This window comes from Neocloeon triangulifer, unplaced genomic scaffold (genome assembly GCF_031216515.1).
Source record: "Neocloeon triangulifer isolate White Clay Creek 2 clone unplaced genomic scaffold, ASM3121651v1 ptg000012l, whole genome shotgun sequence".
Taxonomy (NCBI): Eukaryota; Metazoa; Arthropoda; class Insecta; order Ephemeroptera; family Baetidae; genus Neocloeon; species Neocloeon triangulifer.
In genome coordinates, this window is record NW_026775554.1 from 19,330,386 (window position 1) to 19,350,742 (window position 20,357).

At 34.8% G+C, this 20,357-nt stretch overlaps 5 protein-coding genes across 5 annotated transcripts; 2 read left to right on the forward strand and 3 right to left on the reverse strand.

Annotated features, from left to right (window-relative positions):
• Positions 1-2,626: 2,626 nt before the first annotated feature.
• LOC132197356 (uncharacterized) lies at positions 2,627-3,666 on the reverse strand. The gene is made up of 2 exons (XM_059620602.1): positions 3,521-3,666; positions 2,627-3,048 (listed from the first exon to the last, which is right to left on the reverse strand). The coding sequence occupies exons 1-2, from the start codon at positions 3,533-3,535 to the stop codon at positions 2,722-2,724; spliced, it is 342 nt and encodes a 113-aa protein (XP_059476585.1). The 5' UTR covers positions 3,536-3,666; the 3' UTR covers positions 2,627-2,721.
• A 1,406-nt stretch (positions 3,667-5,072) lies between these two features.
• Positions 5,073-5,841, forward strand: LOC132197528 (cuticle protein 16.5-like). Its single transcript, XM_059620870.1, has 2 exons — positions 5,073-5,152; positions 5,219-5,841. The coding sequence occupies exons 1-2, from the start codon at positions 5,141-5,143 to the stop codon at positions 5,504-5,506; spliced, it is 300 nt and encodes a 99-aa protein (XP_059476853.1). The 5' UTR covers positions 5,073-5,140; the 3' UTR covers positions 5,507-5,841.
• A 657-nt stretch (positions 5,842-6,498) lies between these two features.
• Positions 6,499-7,539, reverse strand: LOC132197349 (cuticle protein-like). The gene is made up of 2 exons (XM_059620595.1): positions 7,465-7,539; positions 6,499-7,036 (listed from the first exon to the last, which is right to left on the reverse strand). The coding sequence occupies exons 1-2, from the start codon at positions 7,474-7,476 to the stop codon at positions 6,773-6,775; spliced, it is 276 nt and encodes a 91-aa protein (XP_059476578.1). The 5' UTR covers positions 7,477-7,539; the 3' UTR covers positions 6,499-6,772.
• Positions 7,540-10,999: 3,460 nt separating this feature from the next.
• Positions 11,000-12,325, reverse strand: LOC132198037 (A-kinase anchor protein 14-like). Its single transcript, XM_059621711.1, has 2 exons — positions 12,181-12,325; positions 11,000-11,555 (listed from the first exon to the last, which is right to left on the reverse strand). Exons 1-2 carry the CDS (start codon positions 12,190-12,192, stop codon positions 11,202-11,204), a joined length of 366 nt encoding a protein of 121 aa, XP_059477694.1. The 5' UTR covers positions 12,193-12,325; the 3' UTR covers positions 11,000-11,201.
• A 6,297-nt stretch (positions 12,326-18,622) lies between these two features.
• LOC132197903 (uncharacterized) lies at positions 18,623-19,665 on the forward strand. Its single transcript, XM_059621505.1, has 2 exons — positions 18,623-18,834; positions 19,079-19,665. Exons 1-2 carry the CDS (start codon positions 18,640-18,642, stop codon positions 19,349-19,351), a joined length of 468 nt encoding a protein of 155 aa, XP_059477488.1. The 5' UTR covers positions 18,623-18,639; the 3' UTR covers positions 19,352-19,665.
• Positions 19,666-20,357: the final 692 nt, after the last annotated feature.

A 20,357-nucleotide genomic window follows, 5' to 3' on the forward strand; every position in this document is an offset into this window, starting at 1 on the left:
GAAACTTATTTTACTTTTAAAATATTAACAAAAGCGCCTATAATTTTCAGCCAATCAAACCAGTTATTAAAATGGAAAAAAATTATAAATCAATCACTTTTTCACTTCAATTCAATTCTCCTTTCGGGATCCAGGTCTTCTGGGGTCATCAGAGAGAAGTTTTGGTGGCCAAGGTTGTTCCTTCTGTTTTTGTGAAAAGAATGCAGAAATAAAACAAATCTAATCAACGTGAGTTTTTGCGCTAATTTTTTTTTATTCACTTGATTTGTCCCTGTCAACAGCCAGTTAATGAAACAGCCTGGCTTCAAATTTGCTTCCATCCACGTGACGCCTAAGCGCGCGAACACGCTTATTATTTATTTTGGGTGTGAAGTGAATAAAATCGATCGCACTAATTTATTTTGGTTTTTATCCTTCGTCAAACGCGCACTTCAGTCGCAGAATGGTTTTATTTTTAGTTTTGTTATTTTTCCATTTAAATTTCTAATATCATAGATTACAGTTGATATCTTTGCTAAAAAAATATTTGAGATTGAAACTAGGTGCTTTAAAATGTTTTATAATAAAATAAAAGCGCCAACTACTGTTGCTTCACTGTTAGCAAAATGTAATCCAGCTACATTCATGCACCACCTACCGTTTGCAGGTAAAACTATAAGCTCCACATCCATTGGAACGGTGAAAGATGAAGGTAAATTAATTTGCTGAATCTAATGTTTTTGATTCTGTGTATCACGCAGATCTCATAAGGAAGAAAAAAAATTAAAATTTGATTCAATATATAATTTTGATTTAAAATCATCTGCAAAAATTTTGGAAAAAATATTGAAACAGCATAATTTATTCAGAACAATTTCTGCTCAGTAAAATATAATTATTTAATGAGAATGTGAAGAGCATAAAATTATTCATTAATAAATAATTTAATATTTTATCTCATTAAATATGAAACAAAACGCATTGCTAATTTATGAAAATTAAGGATTAATTCTAATTCAATTCTTTTTTCCAAAAAAGTCAAAACAATCAAGTGTATGAATAAAAATTGATTGGGACGAGTAAAATAGGTACACATAAGTGTTAGTGAGCAACTCACTGAAACGCATTATTGGGCTATTTACCAAGATCTAAGCAATAAAAAATACATAAAATCCAGCTCCGCATTGCAGATTGCAGCGTAAATTATGTACTGGAAAAAGTATCAATTTTGTTTCACAATGACATATTATTATATTCTTTATAATGCATAATTTTGTAAAATAAATTATTTGATACACACCTGCACAGGATTTAATTATTGCTGATAAAAAAAATAGTTTTTAAATTTTGATGAAAGCTGTAGCCAAAAAATCAGGGTAGTTTCTCCTGTATAATTTTTACATCTACAGATCTACATAATAAATAAAATCCCTAATCAAGTTCTGCCTATAATCTTTTATTTCAAGCGAATAACCAGCCTGCCATCTGCAAATTGTATTAAATCAAATCGCTTGAATTTCTCCAATAAAATTAAATCTCAATCCATGGAAACAAAATTTAAATAAATTTTTTTTTTTTTGTTAAATTCATATAAACTATAGAATAAGATAAATTTCTTTATATAACGGCTGAATGTTCGAAGCTTTAAAACTCACGTAACTATACTTTTTGGCAATTATTGCTCCTGCGACTCTCGCATGCTCTCTCTTCCTGCGCGTATTGACTTGTTCATTCTCGTCTTCGACTCTCCAGCAAGCAAAATATGTGATAATGTACAGACGATGTGCAATAGACGGAGGGAGAGTGAGTCATGCGGAGGAAAGGGACGAAACGTAAACAAAAATGTCATATTTTCGAGGTGTCGGGACATCTCGCAGAATTTGGAGCCGACGGAGGACCTTACCGACCTGCTGAGAACCCAAAACGACCAGGAACTGCGTCGCTGGTGCACTCAAAGGTAGGACCAAACCGAATTATCTAATTTTAGCGCGAAGACTGGCGCAGTGCCCAGCATCGGTTCGGAATAAAAATTCCAATGGCCGAAATCTCAATCACCAATTTTACGGAAACATAGATAGATGCGATGAATCGTCGGCCACATGCCCTAATAATATAATATTATGGCGGATCGGACGAGAATTATTATTTTCAATCCAAAATATAATTTTATGGCGGCAAAAAATATGCATTTAACAAGACTTGCAATAATTGTTGTAATTTTATCAAATTTTATATCTATTTTTAAGGCATCCATACGTATAGATGGTTGAGTGTCCAGAAATGAATGTAATTTTTTCAGTCCAACATGTCAGATAATATGTTTTATAATATTTTCATAGCTTGGAGATTCACAGTAATCGGCGTTTTGGCACAGAAGGATTGTTATGAACTACTTATTTACGGAATTATTCTTACAATTAGCATAAAAAGAGATTTTTCCTTACAAATTTTGTGCGGCGTATACTTTGATAACCTGCAAAAAAGGCACTCAAACGCTTCATAAAGCCATGAAAATTGTTAATCCTGATAAAATTTAATTATGAAAATCAGTGGCCTTCTGACTTCTAACTCTTATCCAAACTTATATTGGATTAGAAAGAGTTAAAAAGTCCAGCAGATAAAATTCGAATAACCAGACAAAGATATAAATTGTGACGGAAAATGAATTTATTTTCACATAGAATAATTTACACGAATTAACTGATTAGATTCATCTCCAATAAAATTGGCAAGGTTCAGCCTTCAGACGTAGTATGCGGGGGCAGAAACGTAGGGTGCGGAAACATAGGGTGCTGAGACGTAGGGGCTGAAGGGGTGAGCGGCGGCGACGTACGGGGAAGACACGTAGGAGGCTGCGGGGACGGCGAGCAGGGCCGCGGACCTCGAGATCTTGTGCACCGCCTGGTGGCTGTAGCCGCTGATCAGGTTGGTGCCGGGAACAGGGTGCGCGCTTAGGGCGGCCGAGTGCGACACGGTGGTCACTGGAGCGGCGGCCACGACGGCCGGTGCAGCGGCAAAGTATTGCGGCTTGGCCACGGCCAGCGTGACGCACAGAGCGAAAATGGTGAACTGAAATTAAAAAAAAAAAAAATGTAAAAATGAAAATAAACTTAATATTAACAATTCAATAAAAAAATTATTAAAAAAAGAAATAACAAATATAATAAAATTATTCACTGTAGTGCTGACAATGAGACTTGATAAAACTGAAATGTTATGTTGAGCTATTAAAAGATTCTAACTGAACATTTTTTTTAATAAATTGACTTTTTGTGAACTGAAATTTAAAAATCACACAAATGAAAAAATGAAAATAAAATTAATATAAAAATTCAATAAAAAATCTATTTTAAAAAAATAATTAGCAAACATATAAATAAAAAAATATTCTCAGAATTCCTGAGACTTAATATAATTTTTTTTAGCTATTAAAAAATTATAACTGAACATTTTTTTTAAATAAATCGATTTCATTACTGATTAAATTAAAACTAATTTTAATTGAATTGAAATATTTGATTGTAAAAATGGTTGTACTCACAACTTTGGCTGCCATGGTATGCTTTCAGGTGACTGATGCCCTGAAGAGGTTCGTCTAACCCTTTTATATGAAGCGCTTCTGCGAAATAACGCAAGTCGTTGTTCCCCACCAGCAATCAATACGTACACTATCAATTTTTATTATCGGGGCGTATAACATAATTGGTGGCCTGTGTGTCACAAGGCATTGCTTATTTTTCACAGCACACAGCGCCAGAATGGCCCAACAATTGGCATAACCTCCGCAGATCGACCCTATCTCTTTAAAGCGCGCACGCGACAATATAAAGAAAGACACGCGCGTCTCGAATGTTAATTAATTTTCATTGGGTGCTCCTTATAAAAGCAGTGATGCGATGCGTTAGAAGCAACAATTTCCTCACATCCAAGGAATATTATTTTATTCCGCGTTAAATAAAAAAAAATTAAAATGCAATCCTTAGCTTAAATTCACTTTTATTTAAAAATGAATCAAATTGATAAATTAAAATAGATTAAAAAATTTGTGATTTTTTTTATCAAAGCGTTTTCTATGAAATCTCAGCCAGCATTGTGATTGAATAACAAACCTTGGCAGTGCAAAATTGGGACAGAAATGAAATAATAAAATAAAATTGCAGCTCTTCAAGCTTGTAAATGTTTGGGTCCTTGTTTTTAACTTACGCACTCATATTTTTATGTACAAAAAATAAATAAAAACCGCGGATGATAATAGCTGTTGTTTCCGGTCTATTACACCTTTTTCTCTTCCAAGCCTTGGCTTTTGTAAGTGGTGAATGGCAATGAGGAGACTTTCATTTTTAATTACCTCTCATCGTCAAATTGGAGCCAGGAATTAAAATCATCTGCTAATGTTTGGTACTGAAAATAAACTAATAATTGCGATAAAATAGCCAGAGTGAGAAATAAAAATTCAATAATTACCACAAATATTCACAATTTTCAATCACAGCAAGTTAACGGAAAAGCTTAACTCTACCTCATCAATTAAAAGTAAAAAAAAGTGGATAAATTTCATATAATTTTTCCCTGAAAACTTGAATTTTTTTGATAATGTCTGATCTAATTATTATTTATAAAATGGTGTTGAGAAATAAATTTTTAAATAAAACATATCTAGATAAAAATTGGAGCTTGTTTTTCTCGAGCTCAAGAAAAGGCACGGGTGACCCAAACGTAAAAATAAATTATATATTTAAAAAAAATTCCTCATATTCATAACCAATAAAATATTTTGCAGCAAAAATAATTTTCATTTGAATGTAATAAACTACTTTATTTGCAATTTGTTTTTATTGGGATGAGCTATAATCGGTCAAATGTGTATAACCAGAAGTGACTTCACATGGCCTTCCAATTTTGCAATGAATTTGTCCCTGTTGAACACCGGCCATTGCTTGATAAAATATTGATTGGCGCCTGATTCGAGCGTGTATCATCGCTTACATAAGTTGGCACGTGGACGGAATGACAAAAAGCCTAGTTGCGCTTTCTCCATTATTGTTCAACGCGTTGACCACATAGTCTGCAATCTGGTCATCATAATATAAAAAGGGCTGTCACCTTTGACAAGAGCATCAGTTCTCATCCAACTGCAGCAAACAAACCTCCTCCTTCCAAAATGTTCAAGCTCGTAAGTTGAAATTTATTTCCACAGGGTATTTTTCATTAAAAAAATTTTATTTTAAAAATAAATCAGGTCCTCGCCACCGCCTGCCTGGTGCTCGCCGCCTCCGCCGCTCCTGCCCCCGCACCCAAGCCTGCTCTTCTTTATGGAGGCGCTTACGCCGTCCCTGCCGCCGCCGCTTACACTGTCCCTGCCGCCGCCGCTTATACCGTCCCTGCCGCCCTGCCCTTGGCCAGCAGTTCCCAGTACGTCGCCCGCACCCACAACGGTCTCGTCTACACCGCCCCCGTCGCTGCCCGCTACGTCAACCCCTACGCTGCTCCCTATGTTGCCGCCGCCCCCGCCGTCACCTACGTTTAATGTCACAATTTAAACATTCGTTGTTGAAAGCTGGGTTTTTGAAACTGAAAATTGTAAAAAAGTCAAATGAAATATTTTTATTAAAATTCTGCTCTGCATATGAAATAATCAATTCGTTTTCCTTATTTTGAGACAATACAATATGATTCTTGCTACAAAAAATGGCTGGTAAATAAGACTGATTTGATAGAGAGGGTTTTTTTTTGTAAAATGCCAAATCCCTTCTGCCTAAAGGTTTGGTTAAAAGTTGAAAGATCATGCTTATACAAAAATTTATTTCTATTCCATTAATTTTTAAATTGTAAGAACGCAATAAAAAATATTGGCACTCGTCAGTTCCAGGGGTTTAAAGATTATAAAAAAAATTATAATTTTCTTACCTTTTCACTTTTCTCATCTCCACGGATAAAGTTGAAATATTCATCTCATTTTTTTAAGTTGGAATTTAAGGAGGAAATCCATTGTTCAATTATTAAACATTTTTTACTTAAAAGACAAAATTCAATGAACAAGTAAGCTAAATTTTTCCTTGCCATAATTTAAAATTATTATTCAATTGTAAATTTGATTGGACCAATTTTTTTTAGCAATCAACCTTCCGTTTCTTTATATTATTTTGTTATTTTCTTTCCATTGCCTTCATTGTGAAGAATAAACAACAATAAATAAATAAATCAAAGGGCATTAAAAACCAGTTAAAAACGGTTTTACTCCATATGAATTAGGCAGCACTTATTTTTGCATGTATATAGGCCACGGATTAATGGCTAGCTTTCATAATTATTTAAAGGGAAAAAGTAATAATAAATAATTTTGTTCAATCGAGAATTAAAAAAAAAATACAGCACCATAGATCATTATTTCACTATGCTACCGTCTTCAAGTATTAGGAGAGAAGAAAATCAATAAATGTTTCATAAAAATTAATAATTGTTTTTGAAGGAAATGCAGCACTAAACTTAAAATTAAATAGAATAAACGGGTATAGTAGTTCAAAAGTCAATTTTTGAGATTTTAACAGTTGATAAAGTGTTTTATTTGATTCATGTCATAATGCGTCAGACTATTTGAGCAATAAAATCATGTACAGATTTGGGTGTATCGGAGAATCGTGATCTAGTCATCACGCTGTCAGACACTGCACCAGTTGGACAAGTGGTCGATGTTTCGCCACCAAAACGTACTCCGAGCTAGCATGAATCATGCCAATCTCGGCTACGTCTGGATGCGCCCTTACAAACTAGGGGTGGCGCTGTCAGGGTGAGCTCACAGCAGAATGGGGTGAGCGGCGGAGGCGTAGGTCACGCCAGGAGCCCAGGCAGCGTTGCCCCAGGCGGTGGAGGAGCGCAGGACGGCGGGCGAGTAGGCCAGAGGGGCAACGACGGGGGCGGTGCGCAGCAGAGGGGCATGGTAGGCCAGGGGGGCAGCGCGCAACAGAGGGGCCGGGTGGATGGACAGGGCGGGGGCCGAGATGATGGTGGAAGGAATCAATCCGGCGGTGGCCACGGCGACCAGGGCGGCGAAAATAACCTGGAAAATTAAAGAAATAAAGTAAATTTTTCACTATTGATTGTTTTAAAATGTTTGGAAAAAATTTAAAAATTAGATTTAATTTAAAAAAAATGACTTAATTGCTAAACGTGTAGATTTTTTGTTAGAAAAATTAAAAAAAATATGCTAATATTTAGTAAATTTCCCCCTTGTAGATGTACAATGATGCAATGTTTCGGTAATTTTTGTGTTAGCTGGCAAAAAATTGACATATTCAACGAACATTATAGATTTGTGTCCGCTGAATGGTTGGTTTCGGACGGCGAATTAATTGCGTCAGCGCCTTTGTATGCAACTTACAAAACAACCCTGGTCACTGTCACTCGCAGATTCGCCCCTGTTACGTGTGCGCTCATAGTATGTATGACATGTTTGGCAATGGCAAAAAATCGCTTTTATCTACTCACCAGCTTGTACATGGTGCTTTGAAGTCTGGCTGCAGAGACAGAATGTTGTTTACTCGCGCCGAACCACCTTTTATACACCTCCGGATGAATTTCCGGGTGGTTCTCCAACAGATGCAGAGCATCTCGAGACCTTGCAGTGGTTTTCGGTGCCTTCCAAGGCCACACTTGTCTCACGCCATATCATCTATGCATTGCTAAGCCGCACTGTGGGAGGAAAAGGAAATTATTGCGTAGTATTTTTTTTTACTACTATATTTGATTTTGATCTCTTTGATAAACAACCACGCAAAAAGGTTAAATTTAGTGTAACCGTTTAAAAAAAACTTCTCTGCATTTCAACCGTAGTGGTTTTGTTGCAATGAGGAATGTGCGAAGATCAAAGTATTTTTACATTTAATTTAATAATTTACGTCAAGGTAAATTAATTTGTATTTGATAATAATACATCTTTTTTTATTTAATAAATATAACGGACGAAAATTCATGCGAGCAGTGAAAGGTGTTAAAATGCAAGATCATTGTGCAAAAAATGTTATTTACACCAATTATTATTTATTGTTTTGTAGAAAGAAAGGGCGAAACTTTTTTAATATTAACAATACATCGCCCATGGAAAAAGTAATGGGAATCATAAAATGAAAGACTTTTTCAAAAGCTTTCTTAATACTTTGAAAATTGTGAGATTAATTTTCCTCTCTTGTATGTAGGCGTATTTAATTTCCATTTTCCTCTTCTTAAATTTGCTCAATTGAAAAAAATTATTCTCCATTAAAACTTGTCAAAATTTAAATTATAAACAAGTTTAGCGCCTAACATAACTCTTTCTAATACGACATGGTTTAAAAAAAATTATTTTCTTTTGTAGAAGAATTTCACGATCGAGGGTGTCTGCATTTGAGTTTGGTTTTTCCTTGGTGTTTTTTTTTTTTTTTTTTTTTTTTTTTTTTTTTAGAATCCTTTATTGTTTCTTAGAAAAACACATTATCGTGCTTTTTAAGTTTTGGGCTAGACAGGCTGCAGCCATAATTTATGAGCTTTCTCGGCCGAGGTCAGGTGAGCAGGATATTGATTTTTCTACGAAACAATAAACTACTAAAAAAAGACAGAGAAAAAGCGAAATTTGAATTCAGACATGTGCACCAATTATAATTTATTCTTAAGGGAAAGTTCAAAGCAACAGTAAAGTTATACTGTGTTCTGCAATTTTCACAATCAAAGAGAGCAAAATATCATTTACTAAAATTATTCATGAAGCATGCCGAATTGCTTTATGAATTTTAAAATTTTTGAATTTAGGGGATATTTTACAAATTTGGCCGGCGGTGGCTGGCGCAACTTTGCAACAAATAAAAACAATAAATACATTTTTTTAATAAATTTTAAATTTTTACATTGAAGTTATTATTAAATACGGCAGCTGGCCTTCCAATACGCCTTTTTGTGGTAGCTTTTCTTGGAAAATATTGCTTTCTGCCAATGTGTTTAGAGGACCGAGGGTTGATTTTGGCTTGTGGAGTCCCGAATTGTCTTGCCTGAGTTTTGTCTGCGTTCTGCTGTATGTTGAAGTACATTTCACATAAATTTATTTTTTAATTTTTTTCTTATAAAAAACTTTGAAAAAATATTTTAGGTGTAAAACTTTGATTTGATTAACATTCAATTTGATTGAAAATGAATTTATTAAATTTAAACACAATAATATTTTTACATTTGTGCAGTATTTTGAGCAAGTCAAAATAAATATAATAAATTATAGGTCAATCAGTCATCAACTGAGATTGTTCATTCATTACAAATCACTAATGAACTAGAAGAACAGGGGCCGCATGATGCACCACAACGGGAACTTGGTGAACAGTGTGGACGGTTTTGACCTTGGGTGCTTTAACCTTGAAGAAGGACAGGGAGGGTAGAAGATGCACTTTAGGAGCCTTCACTTTGTAGGTCTGGACCTGTAAATAACAAAACAATAATTAAAATAAGATCATTTTCAAGTCAAAAATATAATAAATTGGCATGTTCTTTTCAGATTAAAGAGCATTTGATTCCGTTAATTTATTTTCTCAAAAAATAGTAATTGGAGAAAAATATTGGCTCACATACCATTTTCATACTAACAATGAATAATTTACAAAAATTGTAAATCTGGATAAACATTTTCCCTTCATCATTCTGCCTCAAGACAGTTAATTAATTGTGAAAACCCTCATCTAAATAACATCCTGACATATAAATATGTTGGAAATAGATTATTTCATAAACTGTGGCAAAATGTGTTGCTTCGTGCAAATAACTATTTTTAGGCTACACTGAAATAGTTATTTATCATATGCCTCATAAGTGCCCACGTGCGCGCACATCCAAAGTCCGACCCAGACACGCAAATCCCTGAAAAGTAGAACGTAGAGAAACGAGGATTTACTTTTCGTTCAAAAAAACTTTGATTGGATGCAATTCACAGAAGCAGTTTCTTATTGAACAAAGACGGTTTATACCTTATTAAATTAATTTTATTTTCTAAAAAAATAAAAATAAAAAACGAATGAAAAGTAATAAAAAATTTTCTTTTGGCAAACTAAAAGGGAACAAATTGTTTAAATTGTAAAATTTGATGCTCAAAATTATTACATAAAATATAAAATTTTGTAATGAAGAGTGCGAAAATAATTTATTTTTAATGAAGTCAAGATCAAAAGCTTGTCCACAAACTGCTTGAACTTCCTCTGGTCTACAACATAGAGTTATGCAAAAATTTGCAGAAACAAACGCGATGGTAGGGGGGCTTGATTATTGTTGTCAAGGCTGCGTCGCGCGCTTGCAAGTGAAAACCGGCAATCATCTCTAAATTATTGCTTCCATATGCTTGTGCCTGCGATTATTAATTTACTCCGATCTCGCACCTCAAACTGGCTCACGCGCCTGTGTTTGGAATTATGCAACTCCCTTTTTGCAATGCTTTTCTCATTAACATATTAGTGTAGTCTGGTCTAGTCCTAGCAAGTTTAGAAAGATTTTAAATTTAAACTTAGCGCCACTAATATATGGCAAAGCTGAAATTATTTTATCCTCAACGCCGTAAATGAAAAGTTATCAAAATTTCCATATCTCTATAATTTATTTTAAACGCTTTTCTCCTTTCTTGATTTTACTACAGCATTGAGTTTGCTCATGAAAATGGTTTTAATCTATGACTGAAACTTTTAAAGCCGCTTGATTATTAAAAATAATTAAAGCCAACCTTCAATGAAAATGAACGTCTCTTTGAATGCCCAAATTTCAAAAGTTAGAACTTTTTCAAAATGAAAAATAAATACACAAATTATCTGGATTTACTTTTCTTAACTAAATTGAATACTAGTTTAAAAAGCGTTGAGAGCGTAAATCTGGCTAGTTTCACTATTCTCATTTCGCAATCAAATTGTGAAATCGAAAACTTGTTGTGCGAAATTTTCAACGATGTATGATAATTGATTGGAAATCAACATGCAACCCCCAGTATATATTTGTTCATGCTCGTGATAAAGGAAAATCCAAATTTAAGTATTTTGGCAATTTGGCATTTTTATTCACAGAATGAGGATTGTTGCATTCCAATGCGTGTAACAAAGGAAATATCAACGTCGGCGGCTCAGATGATATTCACGCTGACGATGGTGGTGGATATTGCAATAACGAAACAGGGGGTTGTTGGTTGACTTTCAATAAATTATCACTCAGAGTTTGTGAAATTGGGGTTCTTAGAGGACGCGGACGACGGGAGCGTGGGCGGCATAAGCGACACCGGTGTGCACGACAGGGGTGTGGTGCACAAGGGGGACGTGGTGGGTGCGGATCACGGGCACGTGGTGGCGGACAGCGACAACGGGAGCCACAGCCTTGACAACGGGGACGGGGTGGACAATGGCAGAGTGGGTCCTCACGATGGAAGAGTGGCTGACGGCGGCAGGCACGACGGTCTTGACGACGGGGACGGAGTGGACCACGGGCACGGTGTGGTGCACAACGGGGGCGGCGTGCACGACGGGCACAGAGTGCACCACGGGGGTGAGGACTCCGGCGGAGGCAACGGCCACGAGGGCAGCGAGGACGAACTAGAAACAAATACAAATTAAAATTCTGTAAATAATCGATCATAACATTTTAGTTTTTTTCACGAATTATTGCAATTGTCGCATCATATATCATTGTCATTATTGCAAGAGGTTGATGAGTTTAATTTAATTTAATTTTTTTAATAAATTGATATAATGAAAATCGAATAAATTATGTAGTGTATGTATACATAAGGCTAATTTATTTTCAAATAAATTTAAAACTACATTTATTTCTAACGATCAGAGCTTTTTGAAAGGAAAGACTAAAATGGTAAAGTTGGTCTCATTATTTAATTAATTTTTGTTTTTTAAGTTTGATATAATTTAAACTATTGTTAATAAAAAAAAAATTGCCTTTGAAGTCAAATGAAAGTTGAAAAAGGGTCCTAGGATGTGTTAAATGCAGAGATTTGTTAAAACGCCAAAAAGAATAATTCAAACACTGCAAACAAATCAACTTAAAATATAAACTTTGCAGTTTTGTGTTTTTACTTAACATATTTTTAAAGGAAGCAAATGAAAAATATGAATAGTTTCATTGAAACTTTCAAAGAACTTTGATTGAAGATTTTTTCATCAGCTAATGTTATACCGCATGAGAATGAATGGTTTTAACACTCACCAGCTTGTACATGGTTGATTCTGGGGATAGAAACGTGCCTCTGTCAAGCCACCGATTCCTTTTATACCCAGCATCCTGAGCTCAGGGAAGGAGCTGCAAGACGTCTTTGAGGTCTCCCTCCCCTCTATGTGCGAGTCGGCAAGATGAGGAAAGGTTATTTAACTTTCAGGTCCTCGATTACGATTCCACTATAATGAAAATAATTATATTCTTTTAATAATTGAAAAGGGCCGTACTACGACGTACGAGAATATCCCGCGGCTAATAAATTTGCAAAATTAAATGGCATTGAGGAGAATAATCATTCAGTTCATTAGTAGAGCGGATCACGCAAGTTAAGTAATTTAAAACGAGTCTCAAGAATCCGATAATGATATAATTCGTACTGGATATAAAAATAATTTGTTTATTAATAAAATTACTTTATATATATATATATTTATAAAATGCTTAATTATTCTCGATTTTATTGCGATTTGAGTATTATAAAAGAAAATGAAGAAATTACATTATTGTTTCTAATCGCAGTGTCAATAAAGCATACTTTAAATCGTGTTTCAATATTAATATTATTTATATTATTATCTTTACGGCAACTTAATTATTTCAAAATTCAAATTATCACTGATGCTGCCATGCGTGATTTTCAGAAATAAACTCATTCTACACTTAAAAATTAAGCAAGAGGCACTCTGGATTTTCTATGAATTACCGAATGTTTCAGGAACGATTTGGAAATTCGAGTCTTGATGGTACGGAGGGTTGAGTTTGCAGAATCTGCATTTATTTCAGCCTTGACTCACGGAAGGACTAGAGTTGCGACAGAAAAGTGAATAAATTGCAATTCCATGAAAGAATAGAGTTCTGGGTTTGGTTTCCATTTGTTATAAGCTGAAGGCTTTTATTAGAAGTGAAGACATTAAAATAAAAACGAGAGCAGTTTATCCCGGTTTTTTTTACGTTCCATCCCTGACAACAAATTACGTGCTGTTTGTCAATTTTGTATATGATTTGACTGTGCAAGTGCGTTTGGAGCGTAACGAGAAATTTGAACGTAGCTTGAGGCGATTTTACGTAGAAAAGCGTTTTACAAGGACTGTCAAAAGTTAATTTTTCAATATATGCAGGGTATTATAATTAGAGTAATCTTAAGGATCGACGGCAATCAAAACATTTTTAAGCAGTTGAGCTCAATGTAACTGCCCAGTTCCCTGAAATTATTATTGCAAGACTTCCTGAGCGTTTAACGAGTACACATAATTTTCCACTATTAAAAAACATTTTTATGCGCATGAATACATTTTCTGAGTGAACCTAGGTGATATATTTAGAACTGAATTTATCCCAAGGATAGCTTTTTGATTTCATCTGAAAATTGAAGACTATCTTAATAATTTGTTTTCACTTATTGAGGGAAATAAAATGAATTTAAAATTGAATCTGAATAGAGCATGTGCAAAATAGAAATCTTTACTATAGTTTTTCCAGAGTTGAAAAAGATTTTACATGTCAGCAGTAAAATTGAAAACTGATCTAATTTAAATGGATTTGGGAATAATACCATGTTAGAATTTTTAATTGTAAATTATTGTAGAATTTAACCAAGCTGCTTTATGTGAAGTTCATTCAGTTTTCCTATTTTCACATTCATCACAGGTAGTCTTGAGGTATGATGATCATAGTCTCATATTAAAATATTATTTATTAACTGTGCGATTGACGTTAATTGACACAAAAAGTGCTGTCAATGAAATAGCTGCTGAAAATTTGTGATTCGGTTGAAATTTATGTATTTTTAGTGCATCAAAGTAGGTCATAATTACACAAACTAAATCCTCGTTGGTGTACACGCGTTGCAAGTGCATTTGAACTCTTGCCCATTTAACTAGTTTGCTCATCTGACCGTGCAAATACGGCATGTGGGAGCGAGTTTTGTGTGTGACAATTTATCAGACCATTCTTGCATTCGCGCGCGCACTCGCGCTTATTTATCCGCACACGCTGCGAATTACGACAGGGCACCCATTTGCACACATTACGTAAAAGTTGGATACGAGTGTGTGTTTGTATGTACGTGCAACTAGTAAGATATGTATCGAATCGACTGCAGACTGACAGGAATACAATTATATGGATCGGCGTGAAAGGGTATATAATATGAGGATTGTCAATCGCAACAACCTCATCAAGTCATCAAAAACAAAAAACACCCTAATAATCCAACATTATTTTTTCAAACATCGCACGCGGTGTTTGCGCGCGTTTCAAAAACGGCGCAGGGAACGAGAGATGCTGTGTTAAGAGTAGTCTGTCTACCTTGCGGACTGGCGGCGTGCGGAGGTTAGGCCAAGGTGTGACCTCAATCGCAGAAATGGCAAAAAAAAAAACGCTTGCACAATTGCCCGATACTCTTTTCATGACCAATGCAGGTCAATAGATTCAGAAAATTTGTATTGAAAAAAGGCGCCGGCTAGTTAATAGTAAATTGGAACAAACAAACACAACGACATAAATATTTCTTGTGTTTGTTGTAAATTTAAAGCATTCTCTCCCAGGAATTTCTGTATTTCTTCAATACAATGGATGCGTCATAATTAATTAGAAGCAATAAAAATGGTAATGACCTTAAATTATAAGAAACTCGACGCTTTAGCATGTTCTTTTCTTAATTACTGCTAAAGACAAAATTCAACGTTTTAATCATTTTGTTTATTACTTTTTTATGAATAATTTTTTGGTAGAAACCTAAACCTGCCTCTTTGTTTCACTTTGCGCCAGTTTAAATAACCGCAGACAAATAAATACCCTAATTTATTTTCAGCCCATCTTTTTATTAGAATTTGATTTTTTTTTAATAATTAAAATATGGTAATTAGCATTGCCTTGTTATTGTAGCGGTCAGCTGGGGAATTATGCATGTGGCGAGTGTCTATATAGATATAAAGTTTGAAGCGAAATCCCCATAGAAGCGAGGTTAACGTAAACTCACAAGGTCGGAAATAGTGACTCCTGTGTGCGTCGCGATTTGTGATAGCTGATCACCATGTCTATTATAGGCTTATGCATTGTAATTGATCGACTTTTCTACGTTACTTGTAACAAATTCATGATCTACTTGAATCAAGTTCTGTGCTGTTTATTGGCAACCGTTTATTATTTGCTAACATTTAAATCAACCTTCATTGAATAAAGCGGCTAATAATTAAACAGAATAAATTGATGTCAATTGTTTTTGCAATTTCAAAAAAATTTATAAAAAATTATAGAATTGAATATTTAAGTAGCTCTTAATGAGACCAAAATTAATATTTTTTAATCTTTACTGAGAATTTTTGAAAGAGTTTCTTTGGAATAAACTGCATCAATTTTTAATTGTTATATATTGATTGTTTATAGACAAAGTGCGGTAAAAATTTGAAGTGAGAAACTTTGAACTTGATTGAACTTGTTATTTCCTTGGCAATGGCAATTTAACTACCTTTGAAATTATTTTATATTAAAGCCACGAGTAGTCTGCGAGTAGCGCCGATTGATTGACCGGGCAGCTCCTAGATCCTCCGTGACCTTGCAACCAGCATCAGTGAAAGGTCTCTCTGGAGTGCGACACGATCGACCTTGCAGTATTGATACATCTGCGGAGATGGATGGCGCAGACCTCGCCTGCGGTGCCACAACTTCCGCCTGATAACCATTTTCAGAGTCCCTTAATAAGGGCCCAACTATTAAATTTGTGTTTCAAAATGGAAATGAGAGAAAATTAGGAATTTTTTTGAATTATATACAATCAAATCGATTACAACTCACGCATCTGCAATTAACTGGGTCAAAGACCGAAGAATAAGTTGAAAATAATATAGGGGAATTTTTACTCATTGTAAACCCAGATTTATAATTTCTTATTGAATAAAAATCCAAGCTGCTCGGCTTATAATTTGAAAAAAAGCAACAATTAATAAATTATTTTATACATTCAAAAACCAGATCCGTAATTTTATAATTTTAATGAAGTCCGGCATTTTAATATCAATGTCAAACAGCTATGCAAATTTTAGCAGTTTTTGAACATGTATAGTTTTGCCGCCGCAGTTCAATTTAAAATATTCAAATTACTTACTTAGTATTCTGGAGGTCAAGAGCGGTCAGTGTCAATGCTCAGAAGTGAAAGTGGCTCTCTTGTCTGTCTCGGCTTTAAAAAAAGTGCGATTTTTAATGCTAATGCGTCAATCGAATCTTGATTGTGAGACCCCAGTCAAGTGTCAAATGTCGCAAATCCAGTGAATTGGGTCAATCAACGCGAGCGATGCCAACCTTGCGTGCGATTTTTCGTGCCATTGCCCAGGGGCTGGGAAGGGCAACTGACACTACAGCAGAGGATTTGCATCAGTCAAAACACGGGTGCACCTTCAGAGCCATGTCGGAACTTATCATGCGATTTGTAAAATGCTATAATTATAGGGATGGGCAAAAAACTTTTTTGACAATTTTTTTCTTGAGTCTATAACAGATGAGAATGATTTATTTTCATTTTTCACAACTATTTGGTTCATTTTTAAGCATTTTTAAACTGGCTATTATTGACTATTTGACTAAAAACCGACTATTTAAGAAAAATCAATGCATTTTCCCTACGTCGAGTTCTGAACCCAAAAAGTGTTCTCTGAAACCCGTGTAAAGCATTGCCAAAATATTACTTATAGTTGAAACAAATCTCGGCAAAAATTAAGTAATTGTTTATGTCTCTCGCTCCTAGGCAAGCAAAAGGATTGTTGACAGACGAAAAATAATATTTATTTATATAAAATTATTTTTTACCCCCTTGATTTCAAAAGCCAATCAAAATTTTTTTATTTAGATTTAACGTGAGATATTGACGTGAATTTTCAAGTATTTCATAATTTGATGTTTTCTCCAATTTTTGTGGCTAGTTAATAACAATTTGACCTTTTTGATCTAGTCCATTGACCTAAAAGATGATCGCTAGAGACCAATTTGATGCTTCTCAACCCCATCCATCAAAGATAGTTAACGCTGTAGATCAAATTTTTTGCAACGTCAGCAGATTAATGCTCTTTTTGCCATAAAGAAAAATCAACTATTGAGGAAAAATTTTGTACAAAATAATCTATAACAGTTATTAAGTGTGGGATGCACCAAAGAGTTTAGCGTGGGCCGCATTACTCTACGTCTGTCGTGTGATCCAGATGAATTATACTAATGGTTACATAAAAAAATCAATTATGACGGCGCACGCACTCGTTCGTGGTGGGAACACAAGCTTGATGTAATTCAGTCTGGCTACCTGTGTAAGCTTTGCTTACATAAAGGAAAAAAATCTGTTTATGTACTAAAGGTTACTATTAGATTTTGATTATATATTATACACAAAAAATTGTGATTATTGTTCGGCTGATTAACACCGTCATATTATTTATTTGTAGAGTTCATCGGCTACCTCCGCCTCCATTCCTAACTAATCATAAGATGAAATTCATATTGAATCCTTAATAATATTGAAATTTTAACCAAAATTATATTAAACAGCGTTATTGTTAACAGTCGTTATTTTTCTTTACGTTGGTTTCGTTGTGTTTTTTGAAGAATTCCTAACCGCACCCCGAAACAAGAAATATTGGACTTAAAATATAATGGGAAATGTACAAGTACTTCATCCATTTACATATTTAAAGGTGCATTATTATACCAATTTTATTTTCACTGCAATTCTAAATCGTTTGTCACGCAAAATTTTCATGATATATTATTAAATTTTTTTTCTAACAAAGAACAAAAAAAAAGTTATCAGCCTAAAATTTCCACAAAATAACTTTCATTCGACCTATTTAAAATAAATTTTTGCAACCTCTCAAGCTTGCTTGATTTTTACAATTTTTTCATTGTGGTCGGCTAACTTCTATTACTCTATTTTAACACTCTTGATTGCCGATTTACTTTTTTGTGAAATATGTACTCATATTTTAAAATAAAAATGGTTGAAAGCGCGCATATTTTTAAGCATTAATGATCATTTTCACACAATTCATTTTATGAAACTGTCGTAAATTATTAATAATATAAAATAAAAAAACCAAGTAAAATGAAAGAGCCAAAAGCCAAGGAATTTTAAATTAATTAAGCTAAAAGTGTTGGTTTTGGATATTTTTTTTTTATTTATTCTAATATTCATGACTTCTTATTAATCATGGTCAAATCAAGTCTTTTCAAACTAGTTGTCTATATTTCAATTGTCTTCCAATAAGTGCAAGCATATTATGTCTCCTTTGTTTATTTGACTATGCCAGTAGGAGTTCTCACTCAGTCGGCAAAACTCGATTATATGATTTTATTGTTCGCCAATTTAGTACAAGGGGTGGCTGGCTTAGGGGTGGAGGGCGCAGGTTTGGCTTGTGCGCGTGTGGCGCTATAAAACACGGCGCCGGTGAGGAAGAGCCATCACTCACCATGCAGCGCTGGTCAGCAAGTAGTAGCGCCAACGACTCGGACAGTAGCGAGGATACACAACGTCAGCATCAGGATGAACGTCTCAAGCGGCGTCAACGCGTCAAGCGACGCAACACAGCGCGTAACGCCGCCAGTGACTCTAGTGATTATTCCACAACCACCTCTCGAGCACTTGCTGCCGCCGAAATTGATGAGGTGAGCATATCAAATTTTTTTAAAAAAAAAAGTACTATAGCTGAATTTTGCAGACATTTGAATTAAATTTAAAGAGGTATAATTTTTATATGTTGGGCTTATTTGTCAAGATGAAAATCAATTAGATCATCTTTAAATATTGGTAAATTGTTAATTTGACGTTTTTGGTCTGCATAATTTTCTATTAAAAATATTATATATCAAAATTGACAGTGTATTAATTGAAAATTTTATTTTGTTTCAGAATGAAAAAGCCAATAATGTGGTTGAAAAAGATTTTAACTCGCGTTGGTCACCACTGAAAAACGCCCTGCGCTCTCTCACCCTGACCAACCCTCGGGGGACCAAGCCAAAAAGCGAGAGCAAGAAGATCCTTCGCTCGCCGGTGGCTCACGTGTACGTGAAAGGACCCTCCGGCTTGCCGACGCAACGGGTGCCTCTTGGCGCTGCTAACTTTACCGACTTCTGTTGCGTTCAACGTTCTGTGGCGCTTCGTGCGCTGCTGCTTGAGCCTTGATCTGTGAGGACCAACATTGACAAAAAACATAGCCATTGTGACCTTGTATAATATGTAATTGTGATAAAAAGAGGATGACTACCTTTATGGTGCCTGAATGTAAATCATTAGTCTCTGGCTTTTTGCTAACAAAAATCCGCACTCTAAAAGGCTAAAATAATTTTGGCAGTTTTATTGGAATGCAGGGCTACGAAACGCAAGCGACACAATTGCATTGTGAGAGGCGTAAAAATGGTGTTATGTGGTCTGGTTGGTTCGTAATAATAATTAACAGACATCTCAAACCATTTTTAATTTTCTTTGTGTGTTATATTTTGGCGTATATAAAAGAAATAGTTGTTTGTATTTAATTAAAAAAATATGAAAAAAATCAATCCAGGATTTTAACTTAAATATTTTACACCTTGTTTAAAATTTTTCTACTTTTCAAAATTGAGATTATTAAGAACACATTGATTTTGGGTTCTCTTTGACGAATTGCTTTTTGGTACAAGTTCAAGTTCATTCAAGAACAGGTTAGGAACAGGGTAATGCAAAGTATGAAATTTGCTGGACTTTTGTTACAGCTGGAATTTTTGGGATTTTTAAACAATTTCGAAAACATAGTTTTGAGATGGCTGAAACTCGTTTTTTGTTCATGAACATCATCTCACTGGCCCATTTCTCCGTTCATATTTTTTAATATCGGCGACAATTTAAGTAACGAGCAGGAGAAGATCATGCTAACTTTTGTGATATTCTTTTTTGCTGCACTTTTCCCAATGTCATTTATTTTCAATAATGAGCAGAAGAAAGAATAGAATCGGCATAGAGTGGACAAATAATGCAAAATCAGCCAGAGTAGAGTGTTCAGCGGAAATTGGATCCATCCTTCGCTGTAAACACGAAACCCGCGATCACATTTGCCTATTGTTTTCCAGGGGCTGACCTTGGGGCCTAAAAGGAATGAATTGAATAAAAGTGTACGCGCGCCTGTCATTTCCACTCAGTTTGCAAGAACAATAAT